The 18,589-nt window shown below is 42.8% G+C and overlaps 1 protein-coding gene across 1 annotated transcript in view; it reads right to left on the reverse strand.

The window, feature by feature from the left end:
• Positions 1 to 6,388: 6,388 nt before the first annotated feature.
• Positions 6,389 to 18,589, reverse strand: part of RAB8B (RAB8B, member RAS oncogene family) — a 38,118-nt gene continuing 25,917 nt past the window's right edge. The window contains exons 3-8 of the mRNA XM_040413659.1: positions 17,491 to 17,551; positions 15,976 to 16,053; positions 13,100 to 13,189; positions 12,897 to 12,962; positions 9,921 to 9,971; positions 6,389 to 8,952 (exon numbers count right to left, since the gene is read on the reverse strand). Coding sequence (XP_040269593.1) covers positions 8,860 to 8,952; positions 9,921 to 9,971; positions 12,897 to 12,962; positions 13,100 to 13,189; positions 15,976 to 16,053; positions 17,491 to 17,551 — 439 coding nt within the window. The 3' untranslated portion in view covers positions 6,389 to 8,859. The remainder of the gene's footprint in view (positions 8,953 to 9,920; positions 9,972 to 12,896; positions 12,963 to 13,099; positions 13,190 to 15,975; positions 16,054 to 17,490; positions 17,552 to 18,589) is intronic.

Raw genomic sequence — 18,589 nt, forward strand, 5'->3', positions numbered from 1 at the left:
TATGAAAACCTTCTCATGGGCTTGGAGACGTGTTCTCTGTGATGATCCCCCTTTTCCAACAGCTGGTACTGTGTGTTCTCTGTTGATCCTTCCCCAACGGGAGTACGGTGTATTTCCTGTGCGCCCCTCGTCCCCACAGAAGGTACTGTGTGTTCTCTGTGCGCCCCTTTTTCCACTCCAGGTCAATTGGAAGCCCTATCCTATGGTCAGGTCACTATTCAGAGCCAAAACAGAGGCTGGTATATCTCATTAGGAGACTCAGAGGGCACCTGTGTGTCGGCGAGAGCCCTTTTCCTCACGCTGCTACTCCTTTTTCCTGAGGTCTAACTAGGGTGAACGGAGTCCGTGTGTCGGTGCCAGAAACGAAGAGGCGAACGGAAGGGAGTAGCAGCCGTCCGGGTGTGTGTCGCGGGAAAGTCCAGGCATGTGTCGCGGGACACTAGGTGGACGCACCTACTTTTAGAAGGCTCGAGCATAGGGAACATAAGGGTAGCCAAGCAGTACATGAAATCCATCTATGGAGGAGGAGTTGTTAAGCCCCTCAAAGATTGGCACCAATGAACTGTAGGTACAGAGTGGACCATCACCAAAGAAGGGACCTTTGAGGTCTGGATTGGGAAAAAGTTTGTCCGTGAATTCCCCACTTGACTCCAAAGCCATGGTTCCCTCTAGAAAGCAGAACTGTGGCTGCACTAATCCATCGATCTCCAGCAACAGGGCATTCAAAAGTTCCAGACAGTGCAAACTAACACTGTCATGTACTCCCGTCCAACTAAAACTACGGAGTCCAATAGAAGCGCTTTTCTCTTTCTTTCTTTCTCTCATCCCTCCCTCTAACCTTGAGACGATGCACCATGTTGAATCCAGCTTCTCTTCGTCCTGGTTTTAAGGACGATGAGAAGGGGGGAAAGTGGTGCAGAAAACTACAATCTTCAAACTTTTTACTAACCTTTCAACTGTCAATCAATTTTCTAACCTAGTAGGGAATTAAGTTGAGAACCATCACGACTGCCTTTTCTTTGACGGTACTTCGGTAAGAATTTTGCAAAGAAGGTAAAAATCACGGCCAATCCATGGCCTGAATGTTCCGCTGTAACCCTTTATTCCATCAGGTATGCCCCCAGGCAGCCCCACGGGTTATCACCCAATGTCCACCACCAAGTTCGAGAGTCTCTCCAGGACCCAGACTCGATAACCAGTGTTCTTTCTAGTCAACCAGGTGATTGGGTCGTGCTAAAGAAACATTCGAGGACGGGACTACAGCCGAGATATCTTGGGCCATTCCAGGTGCTGCTGATAACGCCAACCTCTGAAGTTCAAGGGACGAGACAACTGGATCCACACCGGTCACTGCAAGAAGCTGCTCAACTGAAGAGTATCACTTTTCTTTATTTGTTTAGTTAAATTTCTATGGAGGGAAACGCACCTCAAACTAGCAAGGGCCACAAGGAGACGTTTGTTGATAGCACATAACGATACATTCCTAGAGGGTAATATCAGCTATAGGTTTAATATTAGCTCTGGCTCCTGCTCCTCGCTTGTTAATCCTGTATGGGTGTCCAGGCAGCTAGGCGACCCGTAGATGGGGTATGGTTATGCCTGGCTAGCAGACACCATTGACAAGGGTCATGCTCATACTGACAGGAGCAGGGCAGATCTATGACTAGTGAGGGTCGGAATCCTTTTTAAAGCTTTGGGAGGTCTTGGGGCTCACTGGTTTTCCATTGGATCCGGGCGAAAGGAAATAGGACATGTACTTATGTTATTTTGTTTCCATTCCTTCTATATGCCGGAGTGAGATGTTCCTGATGTCTAATCGACCGAGTTGCCGAAGCCCGAACAGACAAGACGCCCCGAAGACCAAACCATGGACCAGATGCAGAGGATTCCAAACCAGCCCGCGATCAACGTGAAACGCCACCTCCTGATTCACCTCCCGAAGAAAAGAAGCTACGTGTCAAGATTGAGTTTCTGTTTTCCATCTGTTTTGTTTTATGGATTCAGGACTTTTCGTAGACAAGACTGTTGTTTTTTTTTTTTCCAAAGAAGATCGAGATTCATCGAGAGACACTGGGGAGCATATGACAAAGAGGAGGGACTGTTGTGGAAATTTTATTATGCGGACATTTTATCTTCGGATATATGTGTGTTTTTATAGATTGTCATCTGTCTCCCTGTGTCGGATTTAACCGAAGAACGCTCTAGTAGAGGGTACTTGGGTTGAATCAGGACCAGCGGTAAAACAGTCAGTATGAAAACCTTCTCATGGGCTTGGAGACATGTGTAGGGGGGCATTTGCCGGTTTGTGAGCACTAAGTGCAATGCACTGGGCTTCTTCCCTTCAAATGTCTATACACATTAGAGAAGTGAAGTCTGCATAACGAGAGATACATATTATACCTCTGCTGCGACTTCGCTATTCCTTTCTGGATACATATCTGCCTTGTCGGTATACTCGTACCGTATACTGACAATAGCCGTAGCAATGTCTCGCAGATAATCTCAAACCTATAAGAACCAGTAGAATGATCTTCACTAGATACTGGTCACTTTGAGCAGTATTGAATGGGGTCCAAGCTGACAGTGATGGGCGGCCACCTGGCTGATCAGACAATGGACATGACTCATCCTTCCTTATACAGGGATGGGGTGTGTGCATTGCACTGTTCGGCCATGTTGATGCCCTCCCCTGTCCTTTGACATGTACCTGAACTTTCTCATCTTCCTGTATCCTTGTTACATGAAGCAAGTGGTCGGGTTACTGGCCAGCCCCTTTTCTATTGTTACTGTGACTAAATAAAAGGTGAGCAGACTGTGGAGGAGGAGTGCTCAGCAAGAATTCAAGATGGTAACAACTTTGTCTGACTGCGGTTGAGAGATTTACCTTTCCTTACACACAGTCTGATGCGAGCGGATTTCAACTACAAATATTTCTACATCACTTGTTAAACCACGTTGTGGTCTTGGCCACCGTGCTGCAGCTTAGTTTTAGGGTGTTGGCATTCTTATAGCCTAGGCCAGTGTTTCCCAACCAATGTGCCTCCAGCTGTTGCAAAACTACAACTCCCAGCATGCCCACACAGCCAAAGGCTGTCCGGGCATGCTGGGAGTTGTAGTTTTGCAACAGATGGAGGCACACTGGTTGGGAAACACTGGCCTAGGCCATCTTTATGTGGAGCTCAATTCTTTTGTTCAAATCCTCAGAGAGAGTTCTGTGCCATGTTGAACTTCCAGTGACCAGTCTGAGAGCGCATAAGAGCAATAACACCAAATGTAATACACCTGCTCCCCATTCATACCTGAGACCTTGTAACACTAATGAGTCACATACCGGGGAGGTAAAATGGCTAATTGGGCAAAATTTGGTAATTTTCACTTAGGGGTGTACTCACTTTTGTTGGCAGCGGTTTAGACATTAAATTTGGTGTGCCCTCCAAAATAACTCAACACACAGCCATTACACTGTTATACAAGCTGTACACTGACTACTTTACATTGTACAAACTACAAATTTGCATGGTATTAAAAAGCAGGAAGTCCTTAACCCCATATGCAGTGGTGAATCTATACCGGGAGGGCAGATCCTGCACTTGTGGTCCGCTGCTAATGGCAATCCCCAGCAAAAATGCATACAATGGAGGATGCCTGCAGCGGACCACAAGTACCACAATGGACATCCTACACAGGATAGCAAATGTGTGGATGTGATAAACAGTATATATAATAACAAAAACAAAGACAGGTGCACTCTGCGGTCTTACTAAGCCCTCAAACTGGTGTTCAAATTGAGAGATTAGCCAACATGTCCTACGTGAGGACATTTCTGACCCAGAGCACCGCGCCAAGGTTTCTCAAGTAAAATTAGCTACTTGAGAAACCTTGGCGCGATGCTCGGGCTCAGACATGTCCTCACGTAGGACATGTTGGCTAATCTCTCAATTTGAACACCAGTTTGAGGGCTTAGTAAGACCGCAGAGTGCACCTGTCTTTGTTTTTGTTATATTATACTTTACATTGTATCAAAAAGTGGCAGATCTTCAGTTTTGTCCCATGAAAAGATAGAATAAAATATTTACAAAAATTTGAGGGGTGTACTCACTTTGTGAGATACTGTATCAAAGGTTTTGATCATTGGGGATCTAAATGCTAAGAACCCCACTGATTGCTAGAAAGATGAGAGAGAAGTGCTCACATAGCAAATTCTCTCTCCTCACTGCAAGAGATGAAAGCGAGTGTGTGCTCAGTAGAAAGTCTATAGGCCTGCAGCTACATTACATGAGTGCTTCTCTTCTCATTCTCAGCATTCAGACCCCCACCGATCAAAGCTTTTGATATGTTTCTATGACATATCAAAAGTTTTCGGAAAGTCAAAAGGACACCTTAAGCAGCTCCATCCCTGCCCATGAGGCTCGAATCATAATTAGTCCTAACTATGCCATTTTATGATTTGAACCACTTAAAGGAATTTTCCTGAATCCGAGAGATTGCAGCTTCCAGGCATAAAAGCCTGATAAATTACCAGTAGTCTGCTAAATTACCTCCTGCCATATATCTTGTGTGTAAGAAAGCAGGCCAACGTCCAACACATACAATCATAAAACAAATGCAAAACTAGAATGGTTTTGTTATTTCTACATTGAAGATCAAGTCAAATACAGAGATAATAGTGAAAGCTAATTGCAGAGAACTAATGGCACTTTAAAAAGGATGTGCTCAGACCATCAACTTGGGAGAAATAAGACATGTATTTTTGTAAAATAGTGTATTCCATTAAAGAAAAGAAAAAATATGAATGGAAAACTGCAACAATTCCACGGATAAGAAGTTGATAATTTAGAAATAAATTTTAAATACTGAAAATGCACAAAATAGGTAAAGCAAAGAATGCATTCTGAACACAGGCTCTGGAGCACGAGCAATCAGTACAATAATACTTAGAAGCTGTTTTCTTGGTTTTTTTTTCACTAAAACAATGTGCAAAATAAAATTAAGACATAAAAATCAGCAGCTTTAGATTTACAACAGAGACTGACATCATCCTGGGTATCGGCCCAAACAAGCTCACTTATGTAAAATGGTGAGAAAAATGGCAGTAGAGAGGCTCATCTATGTGCCAGGCTTTGTTGGCTCACAGGGAAATACAAAAGTATATACTATATAGCACTAACATCAAACAAAAAGCAAGAATCAATGCAGCTTACCAATGGGATGTGGCTTCAGTCAAGCACAAAAGTTGCCCTTTAAAAGATAAAAATGTTTTCTAAGACTTTACTACAGATTACCTATCCTCTAGTGTCTGACACCCGGGACCCCTGGCTATCCCTCTGCTCACCGCACAGCGCCTTACATTGTATAGTGGCTGTGCTTGGTATCGTAGCTCAGCCCCATTCACTTCAATGTGGCTGAGCTGCCTAGGGAAAGCTGTGAGAAGGCAATGACACTACTCAAACAGCTGATTGGTGTTGGATCCCCACCGATCAGATACTGATGACCATTAGAAAACCCCTTTAAAATGTTTGTTTGTTTGTTGTTTTTTTTTCCAGATCGGTGGGACTCGGCACACCTGATGATCAGTTGTTTGAAGAGGCTTCTCCATTATTTATCTTGAACGATCTACCTGTCCTTGTAGGGTATTGCAGATTTATCCAGTTCAAGTGAATGGGATGAAGTTAGTAGCGAAGGTGCAGGATATTCTAAGTAGATAGCATGCAAGTCCAAGAGGCCGCAGTGCTCATGTGCGGATAAAACAGCTGATCAGCAGGGTGGCGAGAGTCGGACCCCCACCAATCTGATACAGTTAGCCTATCTTGGGGACAGGCCAAGGATATCCTAATCCTGGAAAACCCCTTTAATACAATCGTATTGTTGCTTTCATATGTCTATTCCTAATGATATAATAATAGGATATACCAGTGCTCCCCAAGCCTTTACCCTTCATTACTCAAAAAAACTTGTCAAAAAAAGTCCCAATGTAGGTAAAATGGTAATCGCACAGAAAAAACATACAATTTAAGAGACTACCATAGTTAATTTTATCATGTTAAAAGGGGTTCTCCCATGACTAATGTAAAAAATGAAAATCACATATGATCTAGTAGATGGCAATCTCTTTCTAGCAAAGCTAGAACCATCCCTGTACCTCACATGGATCCAGGGATCTCCCCATTCATTGCTCTGCTAGATTTATTTCCAGCTGGCATCTTACGGCACGTGTCCTTACACAAAGGGCATGTCCTGTCTGCTGCAGCTAGTGACAAAGGATGGAACTGAGCATGTGCTTCCATCTCAGTGAGCAGGAGAGAGAACTTAGAAAACAGCAAACAGCAGGTGGCGCTATACGGATAGATGTCGGTGAATAAGCAGCTATAATACATTTTTAATTCAATGCAATTAAAAAAAATATTGTGGTTTGAAAAACTTCGAACATTATTTGTGGTACAACCCCTTTAATGTTAATAGTTTGGGAGATTTCCAATAGTACAGATGGCAATCTTGAATAAATGTAAAATAAGTGTCCCTTTTATGATGGGTAATTATGGGTTCATGTATCATTATCCAGAAAACAAAAAAAATATCCAATTTGAGGTCATTTACTCAGGTTTGGGAAGCACTGGGCTAAACATAGATACAGTGTGGTTTCTCCAGGTCTCGTTCCAAATAAATCCCTAAAGTCAGTGCATAGATGTCCTCGTAAGACCATAATGCTGGGGCATGCATTTATCACGTCAACTCTCTGCAACGATGATGTTCCAAATTGACATCCCCCCTCAAATAAAAAAAAGAATAGTAACAGCTTAAAACAGAATCTTGGAAGCAACAAAGCTGCATAAAATATACACATATAAAATATAAGTCAGGTCAAGAACTAACTTTGGCTCCTCCCAAAGGATAGTCCCTTACAAAAATTAGGACCTCTATTCAATAATCTGTTTGAGGCATCCTCAATGTTACAGTAAATTAGAGGGTCTTTTATAGCCAGCGGTCCTCCCTTTATAATAAACCATACACAACTTTGCTCCAATGAAATGTGAAGAGTCCACACTCATCCTATGGCATGTGGAACCGTACTTCTTCCCTATAGTTTAAAAGATATAATGGAGCAACACTATCAAAGGACCTACAAAGTTCCTTGACTACTGCCAATAGCTTCAGGACCCCCTTAAAGGGGTATTCCGGTTGTTGCAGGTTATTCCCTATCCACAGGATAGAGGATAAGTGTGAGATCAGTAGGGGTCCTACCGCACCACCTGTCACAAGAATGGGTACCTGTAACCCTCAGGGCGCCCCAAAATTAACGGAGTGGCAGGTCGACCATGTGCACTGGCACTCTAGTCATCTCTATGGGAGTTCTGGAAACGGCCCAGTACTGTACTCCAGCCATCTCCAGAACTCTCAGAGATGAATGGAGCAGCAGTACATAGGACCTGCCCACCTGTTAACTTCGGGGGCTCAGAGGGGTACAGGTTCCCAGCGGTAGGACCCCCACCGATCTAACAGTTATACCCTATACTGTTCAATGGAGATAAAAATTGTAAAAACCAAAATACCCCTTAAAAAAATGGTTCAGCTACTGCCCCTATGAAGACGAAGGTGAAAAAACAGAGGCAGAATTAGAGAACTGTCTAAATCAGGGATCAGCAACCTCCGGCACTACAGCTGTTCTGAAACTACAACTCCCAGAATTCTGCTTTCACATCTATGGGAGTTACAAAAACAGCCGAGTAAGTGTGCATGCTGGGAGTTGTAGTTCCACAGCAGTCGGAGTGCCGAAGTTGCTGATCCCTAGTCTAAATGAATAACTTTGTTGACCATAGCAACCACAGCTTTTATTTCTCAAGAGCACTATGGTTGCTACAGGCAACAAAGATTTTCTTTAAGACCGTTTCATAAATCTTCCAACGTTCTAGTAAAGTTCCCAAGTACTATTTTAACAGTATAGTTTAAAAATAAAAAAATATTCACTTATATACCATCTACTGGCTCAAAGGAAACACAGAGCAAGGAGAAAGCACCTGCTCAGATGCAGACAACAGACTTACTGGCCAGAATTCACATTGAAGCAGGACCGCATCATGGACGGAAAGAAGATTCTGGCATTTGGGAAGGTGGTCTGCAAAGTGTATTCATGGAGTGGAATTATGGAAGAAATGCAGGGGTCTCCTCTAATAACTGCAAGGTGGAAGGGAGTGTCAGGATGGGACATCCACATTCATATGAAATATACATTTCTTATCTGCATTACTATTCATCTGCATCATGTTTAATATGGCTAAATTTCAGACATGTAACAGCTTGAAGCAAACCTGACTGCTGTTGTGTGGGACCTGCCAGTGACCCTACATGGTATTTTATGCTGGATTTGCTCAGACCGATACCCCCACAACAGTCACTTTCAGCATTTGGTTGCAATACATTACAAGGTCCATAGGCAGCAAAGAGCAGATGGTCAATGGTTACATCACTAAGGCCACCATGCTTCTTCCAGTTCAGAAAATTGGTAATAAATGGATGGCATCACAGCCTTAACCAATAACTACTAAACAGGGAACAGAACCAGATTGGTTTTGAGAAAGACAACAACCTTTACCCAAAATGGAGCCAAATAAAGAGAGCGGGAGTTAAGATTTTGATATCAGTCTGTTTGTTCCTATGTGTTCCTTCCAAAAGTAAGAAAAGGCTCCCCATTGTATTCTTCCACTCCAGAAATCCATATCGGCAACTGTCTCACATCGGGCACTTTCAGCAAACAGCAGGTTTATTTTCCCCCAGAGGCCTTTGCAGCACCTGCGGTCGGCAAGAAGCCATTCAATCAGGAGTGCCACAGTCCATCTCTTCCTCTCACTAGCGTGCTTCAGTTTATCAAAGCAACACGCAACGAAAGAAACTGCTTTTCTTTGCCGATTTTTCTGTAATTTTTACCGGAGCTCCACCGCCTGGAGAGCTGCCTTCATTCTGGGAAAAGAAAATACAAAAGTTGGAGATATTAAAGGGCTTCTCCAGGCCTGTACTTTTAGCCTCTTTCAACTAATCTGTGAATAGACGACACCCTTCCATGGCTCTGCCAATTCAGTCATCCCACCTGCCTAGCTGTGGGGTCTTCCTCCGAGGAGGCAACAGGATGTGTTCCTCCTCTTTCCTGTTCAGATCCTGTAGATGTAGCTGAACAGGAGGAAAGAGGAGCGCATCCACTTGCAAAGTCAAGAGAAAGAGCCTGCAGCCAGTAGAGTAGTCACGTGATCCCCATTATGGCAAAATCGGCTGAAGGGTAAGCAGGGCTCAAGGGGTCTTCTCACCACAGGTTAGTTTTAGGTACAGCCCTGGAAACCCCTTTTCTTAAAAGGGTTGTCTCACTTCAGCAAATGCAGACAACATTAATACAAGGCACTTACTAATGTATTACGATTGTCCATATTGCCTCTTTTGCTGGCTTGATTCACTTTCCATCACATTATATACTGCTCCTTTCCAGGGGTTACAACTAGGGACGAGCGAACGTCAAGTTCTGAAGTTCAGGTATATGGTGAATTGCGTTATGGGTTCCGTTACCACGGACCATACACAATTCAAGGATAGAATGCATAACGGAATGCCTTTAGAGGCTTTCCGTCATAATAGAAGTCTATGGCCAGCATAACAGACCAGTCGATTTAACAAGTAGGGATTGTCCCACCCCTTTGAAATAAGGATAGGCTAACCTCCAGGAATAAGACTTAAAACACCACTTTCTGTGCATTGGAGCAAGCAGTAAACAACTACACACCAATATCACCCTCTACGGAACAAACAAACGCCATTTTATTACTATAAAAGTTGAGTAGTCTGTAACAAAGACTAATAAGAGCCAAGAGATGGAGCTTTGTTCCATTAATCTAGGCATATCTTTACACTTAAGAAAATAGACAAGTTCTGTTAATACAAACCATTTTTCTGTTGAGTTTTGTCATGATGTCACGACCAAGGGTGAAAAATGCCTGAAAAAAAATAAAATAAAAAATGACATCACCAGTGACAGTACAAATAAAACCGGCCAATAAACTCCAGAAAATGTCCACAATCTTTATTGTAAAGCAAACATGATCAACATTCTAGTTTTAAACTCCATACTACTTTCATAAAGCATGTATCTTTTGTGACACAGTGAGCGGTTTGGTCTGGGAAAACAGATATTTTCCTCCCAGTATGTGCTGCTGGGCTGATTTACAGCTAGGTGACTTCAAATACCGGACCGGACTTCAAATACCGGACCGGACTTCAAATACCGGACCGGACTTCAAATACCGGACCGGGTTTTGGCAGCACCTGGCTGTCCTTAAATAGCCAGCTGGGCTCAGAAGCCATGTCTCTGTGTTGGGATCTGGGAGCCTTGTGTCTGGATGAAGGCTTGCTACCTGTTTGGTGTGAAAACAGGTTGGTGCTGCTATCAGCAAAGACTCTGAGGCAGAATTGCTGCATGGTGTGAATTACCACCAACACCGCAATAGTGACTTTTTGTTTGAATATGACTGCTTGTTTTGTCACTTGCCTAAAGTGTGAATAAAACTCTGAACTGTTTGATCCAAAGAACTTGTTGTTGCCTCTTTACTGCGTCCGCTAATCCTGTCCACCAGAGAGAGTCCCCACACTTTATAAAGCAGAATACCTCTATTTCTATGAGGCAGAGGTAGAATCCCCCGCATCTTGCCACCGTCTGGATGCCTGCCACTGCCACTAGAGGGATCTTACTGAAGATCGATTGAATATTGAATTTACCAGGGACTGTATAAGTACATATATAATAAGCATGTGAGTAGGTAGGGACCACAAGATAATTTTAATGTATGGTTGTGTGAGGGGAAACTAGGGAATTTGGAGCCCCTTAAAAGGGGGCATCCAAGTTATTTTTATTGATGACCTATGCTGAGGATTGGTCATCAATGAAAACTTGGACAACCCCTTTAAAAGCCACAGACAACTGACATGGAAATGATTATACTTACATATGTTACTTTGTGTATAACCCTTTCGCTACCAGCGCCATACATGTACGGCGCTGGTAGCGCTGTGCAAGCATGACGCACCATCGCGCGTCATCGCCGGCAAGTCTTTGCTGTTTAAAATATCAGAGACCTGCGGTTAATTACAGCAATCGGCAATAATGCCGATCGCGGTAATTAAATGCTTTAGATGCCGTGATCAAGTGAGATCCCGGTACATAAGTGCGGCCAATCGGGACTTCAGTACATGCGCTGAATCCTCTGAGTCTCTATGAAGAGACTTGGAGCATTAATTTTTCAATTCTTATTTTGGCCACCAGATGGCAGGCCAACATAAGAAATGAGCAAAATGCAAAGAAATTGTCAATTTTCAAATCCCTGATAGGTCAAAAATGTTTTTTTTTTTTTATAAAAGTCATTTAATATAAATTAATATAAAAAATAAATAAAAAGAAGTTTAAATCACCCCCCTTTCTGAATAATAATAATAATAATAAATAATAATAATTAATAAAAATACCTAAATAACAATAAATAAAAACATCCTGGGTATCACCGCGACCGAAAACGCACATACTATTAAAATAAAATAAAAAATCCAATACGGTGAATGGCGTATTGGCTGATTTGCCATTTTTTTCATTGCTTCTCTTACCCAAAAAAATTAAATAAAATGTGATTAAAAAGTCACGCACACTCCAAAATGGTAACAATAAAAACTAGCTCAGTAGACAAGGATAAAAAAGTTTGAGGTCAGAATATGGTGATGTAAAAAAAATAAAAATAAAATGGAAGATTTTCTTAAAGTTTCAATTTTTACACTATTTAGACATAAAAAAAAAAGCTATACATATGGGGTATCGTAATGACCTAGAGAATGAATGGCATGGGTCAGTTTTGCCGTAAACAAAACGCCGTGGGAACAAAACCCGTAAAACGGTGGAGGGAATTTTTTTTCCCCAATTCCACCCCATTTGAAATTTTTCTCCTTCTTCCCACTACATTTTATGCCATAATTAATGGTGTCATTAGAAAGTACAACTTGTCCTGCAATAAATAAGCCCTCATACAGCTATGTGACTGGAAATATAAAAAAGTTATGGCTCACGGAAAATAGGCAAGAAAAATGAAAACGGTAGCCAGACATATCTAAGATATTCAGTTTGGTACCTGCTCCTAGTCACACTTTCCTCATGTGCAAGTTCCACACGGTAATACAGGCTGGATGTGAGACATGCGTGTCCAGGATGCTGCTGCCCTCATTAGCTCTTTCTACTTCTACAGCTTGGAGAGATATCTTGTGTTGACAGACATTAATGCTGAGGTGTATGTGATATCGTCTGCTACGAGTTCTGCCCCCTCTATGAAACTTATAGTGTGTATAATTCACCACCTTCCCCCTGTAGACTATCAGAGTATAGACAGAAGAGCACACACACTGCAAAGTACAGCCTATGTAATCTGCCCTCCCTGAAGCCTTTGATACTTTTCACCCTCTCCACACTCTGATCTGCCTTGCTCAACCTCACAACACAGAGGAGGAGGAGGGGGCAGAGAGAGCTGAGAAGAAAACACAAGATTTAAACGAGATAGTAACATTGGATATATGGATTTTGAATGGCATTGCTGCTGTATTCACTATACACATATACACATGAGGTTCTTGGAGAACATCCCGATCAAGGCGAGGACATGGCTGCCTCCATCTTGGACTGCAGACAAGCCAGTCATGATAAATCTGATTTTTCCCATGGCGTCTGTGCTCTATTATCAGATTGCCACCTCTCAGAGGAAACTGATCAACATAATATATTAAGGTATTGGTGTCTAAGCAGTTACACAATGTACACATTGAAACTTAACTTTGCTTCACTAATGGTGAACTTATTACTATAAAGGGTATTGCAAGTGACCAGTTCTTACCTCTTCCACATTGATGCTGGATTTTGCGCTGGTTTCAAGAAACTTGATTCCATAATCAATTGCAAGCTGAAATTAAAGAGAACACAGATAAAAATAAATAAAACACAATAAAAAAAAAGAAGTAAAAATATAACCCAAAAAATTAACACCCCCCCCAGGGGACACAAGCAGATTGTCAGGGCAAGCGATGAAGAATCACTTACCTTTTCCCCCCTCTCCCGGGATACTTGTCTCTTGTCATTCATGTCACATTTATTACCCAGGATCATTCGCTCCACATCAGACGAGGCATGCTGGGAAAGAAGGTTACAGAAAGTAATGAAGACAATGTTCATATATTGTGAAGTCAGACAAATGTGCTGCACCTTCTGGATTTACCTGCATCTTAACATCATCCATTTGTAAGCGGTAAGGACTGGAAGCAGCTCAGAGGGTTAGGTTGACCAGAAGGTGGAATGGACTTGTCCTAACCAGTCATTTGCCCTCATGCTTATTATACTAACTAAACTATGACTTTCCAGTTCGGTAGGAAAGAGATTACACTGTTGTGCCAACATATACATACACACGAAAAAAATCTCCGCAGTGCGGCATACCAACGTCCTCGGGTATTATTAATGAGGTATCCGGTTAAGAAAAACGATTTTAAAAACAACCTTTTGGAGAAGTGCGATTTAATAGAGGGATAGGATCCTCTGACCGCTGAATTCAATGAGAACTGTGCAGTGCTCAATTTCTCCTGCAGGAATACTGATCACTATCTGCCAAGGTCCCACACAGGCTGTGGTCCTAGCAGGATGACAACCTTTTGATCAGATCATTATTGTGGAACCACCACTAGTTATTAAATGGGGTGTCCCATTAAGACAACTTCTCTCCTATCCATCGGAGGGAGTCTGACAGTGGTGGCCCCCGCCGATCACTAGAATAGGGGCACGTGCTCCCCCAGTTTGAATGGAGTGGTGGGCATGCATGCAGGCTGCCGCTCTATTCAACTATGTGGCTGCCAGAGATAGTCAATTCAAACAGAGAGCACAGGATCCTGTTCACGTGATTGGCGGAGGTCCCAAAGCTTGGACCCTGTGAAAAGGCACCAGCGCAAACCTCCTCTCTGCTCTTCCTAGGCCAGTGAGGACACATTAATTGATCACATGGCCTAGGAGGGGGGGGGGGGGAGCAGCACTTCCGAATCTATAGCAAAAAGGCTCTATGGGGGTGGTGCCCGCAGTGTTGGATACTAGTCTGTAGTATCCAGAATAAATCAAAAATAAAACTGCAGCACTTCAATTCATGCTTGTTTATTCACCAAAAATTGTGACATTTTGACCTCTGTCTTTCTCAAGCAAAAACTTTTTTTCTAGTGCGCCGTAATCTCGCGCATGCGCCCTGGATCCACTCGCCTGTGCCTACGCTGTGTCCTGGCAGCAGCCTCACTGAGCGAAGTGCGCAGACAGCTGGCGCATGCGCGCTTCGTTCGGTGAGGCTGCTGCCAGGACACCGCGCGGGCACGGATGAGTGGATCCAGGGCACATGTGCGAAATTACGGCGCACTAGAAAAAAATAAAAATAAAAAATCAGCGAGGAGAGGAGTGAATAATTAACAGAGGGCGGTGCTGGGCTCCGAGATAATGGGCACGGCTGGGCTCCAACGGCCAGAGGGACAGCCCCTTGGGATCCTTAGAGAAGTAATTTGCATATGAATAAAAGCGATTTTTAGCCTAAATGACAAGACATATGGGGGTAAGATTTGTATATTTTAAACTAAACGGAGGAGACTGAGGTGATGTGAAAAGCTCTGTAGCTAAAATCCGGACGACAGAATCCCTTTAACATCTACTTGTATACTGCTGAACAGTAAGCATCTGCATAATAGGCACCTAACATCACCACAATAAATTCTCAAAAGGCTAACCCAGGAGGTGACCGCTTCAAGGCAGGTCTTACCGCAGCACATGGCGCCGTGCCAGAAATGCAGCAATTAAGCACACTGTGTTGTACCAATTAGTCTTAATCTCATTCACGGCTATGGGTTGGTGGATTACAGCACTTAGCAACACTAATTCATGCCACACTTACAGCTGACAAGTCAAATGACAGCCAGTTCAACAGAAATAAATGGGTACTGAGATTGTCACGCAACTCCGTTCAAGGTGAGAAAGTAACTCGCGTTACGCAGCTCAGAATGTGCATCTATCCGGTCTAAAGCTGGCCATACACATTAGATTACTAGCAGTCAAACCCTCCGATTTCAGCAGTACCAACTTACCATCTAATGTGTATGGGGGCATGTTGAATTTCAATATGCACAATCCATTTAGTCTCGGGCAAGAAGAGCTGCGGATAGAGGTGGCTGGCTGCGGCTTACTCTCCCCATAAAGAACACGTGCATGGGAAGGTCAGGAGTGACAGCTGTCAGCCGAATGTCAGTTATCCAAAGTGAATGGCTAGCGGAAATTGCATTGCTAAGTCAGTGTCTAACATTGGCTGTAGTAAAATTCAACGCGGAAGTAAAGTCAACTTTAACTAGGAGACCTAGTGATTTAAACAGATAGGGCTCAGTCACATGACCATATCAGTTTTTGAAGACTGCAAATTGCGGATCCGCAAAACACGGTTGGCGCCTGTGTGCCTTCCACATTTTGCGGAACGGAATATCCTCCTCCATGATAGAAATGCCTATTCTTGTCCACAAATACAGGCAAGAATAGGACATGTTCTATTATTAAATTTTTTTTCAGAACGGAAGTGCGGATGCCATTTAAATGAATGGGTCCACATCCAATCCGCTAATTTGAGGATCGGATGCACATAGAAAAACACGGTTGTGTAAATGGGCCCTTAGCTTTGATGAAATAAGTTTACAGCAAAAAATAAATAAATAAATAAATGTTATTGTCCAAAAACTATTTCAATTACCGTACACTGTCTTTTAGATTAGATTACTCTTCCTATTTAGCTGGTCCACTCCTCACAAATCCAAGTATTACACTGCAAGGAAGCTGTGGGCAACAGATTGCCAAGACTTCTAGAGACCCCACTATATGTACTGCACAGAGAAAAGTGGAAACCAATCACTTACTTCTTCGATATTTCTTATCCAGTTTTTAATATTGTCAAATGACTTTTCGTTCGTGATATCGTACACCAGCATGATGCCCTGAAAGAAAGACCAAAAATATATTTACCACTTCAGGTAAACCAAAAGAGCCAAACGGTGTCATTTATCAGGCCCTGCACTCCAGAATGCCGGCTTCAAAAAGTCGCACAATAGAGCTTTTAACTTTTCGGGCAAACATTTTGCACCATTCAGCATCTTTACACCACTCACTACAATTTGCAAAAGTGAGAAAATGGATGTAGCTGGCCTGTCAAACTGATTTAAAGAGGACCTTTCACTAGTTTAAAAACTAAAAACTAACTATATCAGTGGGCAGAGCGGCGCCCAGGGGTCCCCCTGCACTTACTAGTATGTCTGGGCGCCGCTCCGTTCGCCCGGTATAGGCTCCGGTGTCTACGCTCCCTCTGTTGTACTGGGCGGAGTTTTTGTATTAGGGTTGTCCCTTGCTGCAGCGCTGGCCAATCGTAGCGCACAGCTCATAGCCTATACCGGGCACAGCTCGGAGCCTATACCAGGTGAACGGAGCGGCGCCCAGACATACTAGTAAGTGCAGGGGGACCCCTGGGCGCCGCTCTGCCCACTGATATAGTTAGTTTTTAGTTTTTAAACTAGTGAAAGGTCCTCTTTAAGTCAGATTTATCAACTGTGACTTTTTAAAAAGTTGCAAAAATTGTCACAATCTTACACTAGTAAAAGGGTGGTTGAGAAGGTAGAGTAACATCTCAAGATAGAAGTGTTAGACTTAAAGATGCACCAAATTTATCAAACATTGTGCAACATTTGATACATCTGGCACAAATTACAACAAGTCTTTAAAAATCTTGAGTGTTTGGGATAAAAGATGCCTGATGGGTGAGGGCTCCACCTCTAGGTCTCATATCTATTGGGGGCAATGGTGTCCCCGGATTCTGCAAACCATCTGGGAAGGCAGCAGGACATCATCAAGCCATGCACTATAGGGTTGTAGGCTGAAAACTTTCAAATACTGGACTACCTCTACGCTGAAAATACATAAAAATGTACATAAACCAGGGTGGACAAAAACTTTGCAATTTCTGGAGCCCCATACTACTGCAGGAGAACTTGACAGCTACATGGTCTCTGGGGATTTCACTTAGGCCTCATGCACACGACTGTATGTGTTTTGAGGTCCACAAAAAACGGATCCGCTAAAAATATGGATGACGTCCGTGTGCATTTCGTATTTTGCGGAACAGAACAGCTGGCCCCTAATAGAACAGTACTATCCTTGTCCGTAATGTGGACAATAATAGGACAGGTTCTATTTTTTTGCGGAACGGAAATACGTACATAAGGAAACGGAATGCACATTGAGTATCTTCCGTTTTTGCGGACCCATTAAAATGAATGGTTCCGCATACGGTCCGCAAAAAAACCCGGAACGGACACGGAAAAATACGTTTGTGTGCATGGGCCCTTAGTGAGCCATGTGGTTAGAAAGAAGTGGACTCTTACCATGGCCCCTCTGTAATATGCTGTAGTAATAGTACGGAACCTCTCCTGTCCGGCTGTGTCCCTAAAAATACAAGCACATAAAGACCATTTATCATGAGACACAGGAATATTCGCTCAATTAATCATTCATTCAATGGAAATCAAGCTTTCTTCAATGTTGTGAACTTAAAAGGGCCCTGTAAAAAGTACGGTCTGGAGCGAAATTTTGCGAAGAGGGATATATTCTGTGATGAAGTCTCTAGTGTTATTTTCACTTTTATTTAAACATCATAACCCTTAAAGGCTATGTACACCTTTGGGAGCATTTTTGTTATTATTATTGCATTGTAGTCATTTTGAGCTAAAAATCTTTTTTTAAATTGGTCTTTATTACAAATATGGAGCCTTTTTTCTGTACAGGGCTGAGATGCTCTAATAGAGGGATCTGAATTTTCTCTCTGCTCCTTCAGATTGCTGACAGGCTTCTTATCTCTGCTCTCCAACCTTATAAACATTCAAAGCTCAATTCTTATCTTACTGATAAGAGGATGGCTTAATTAAGTGTTTATGGCCTTTAAGTAATTTAGAGATAAAGTTCATTAGATGATCAGCACAAACTGAAAATAGATTCACGCAGCTAGAAAAACAGGTAACCCTTTGGGACAGAATGGCTCAAAATTTTTAATAAAGACCAATTAAAAAAATTATTTTTAGCCCCAAATGAGTAAAATGCAATCATAAAAAATTGCCCCCAAAAGGTGTACATAGCCTTTAAAGGGGTTTTCTGGGAATTCATTATTTACATATGGCCCCCCAGTGTCTATTACCTAATGAGAGACTCACACTTACCTGCTGTCTACCACCAGTCCTGTGCCCTGGCTCCTGTTCGGCACATCTTCTGGTCCCCTGGCTTCAGTGGTGATGCGTCCCCAAGTAGCTTGTGACACAGTAGTGACACCACCACTGAAGCCTGTCATAGGCCGCAGTGGTGCTGATGACCATATGTAAGTAAACAAGCCGGGTGGGAGCCAGCACACCGGATTGGAGCGGCAGGGAACATGTGAGCATGAGTTTTCATTATGTCATACACACTAGAGGCCATAAGTAAATGGTGAAGAAT

Source organism: Bufo bufo, chromosome 1, assembly GCF_905171765.1.
Source record: "Bufo bufo chromosome 1, aBufBuf1.1, whole genome shotgun sequence".
NCBI classification, from domain to species: domain Eukaryota; kingdom Metazoa; phylum Chordata; class Amphibia; order Anura; family Bufonidae; genus Bufo; species Bufo bufo.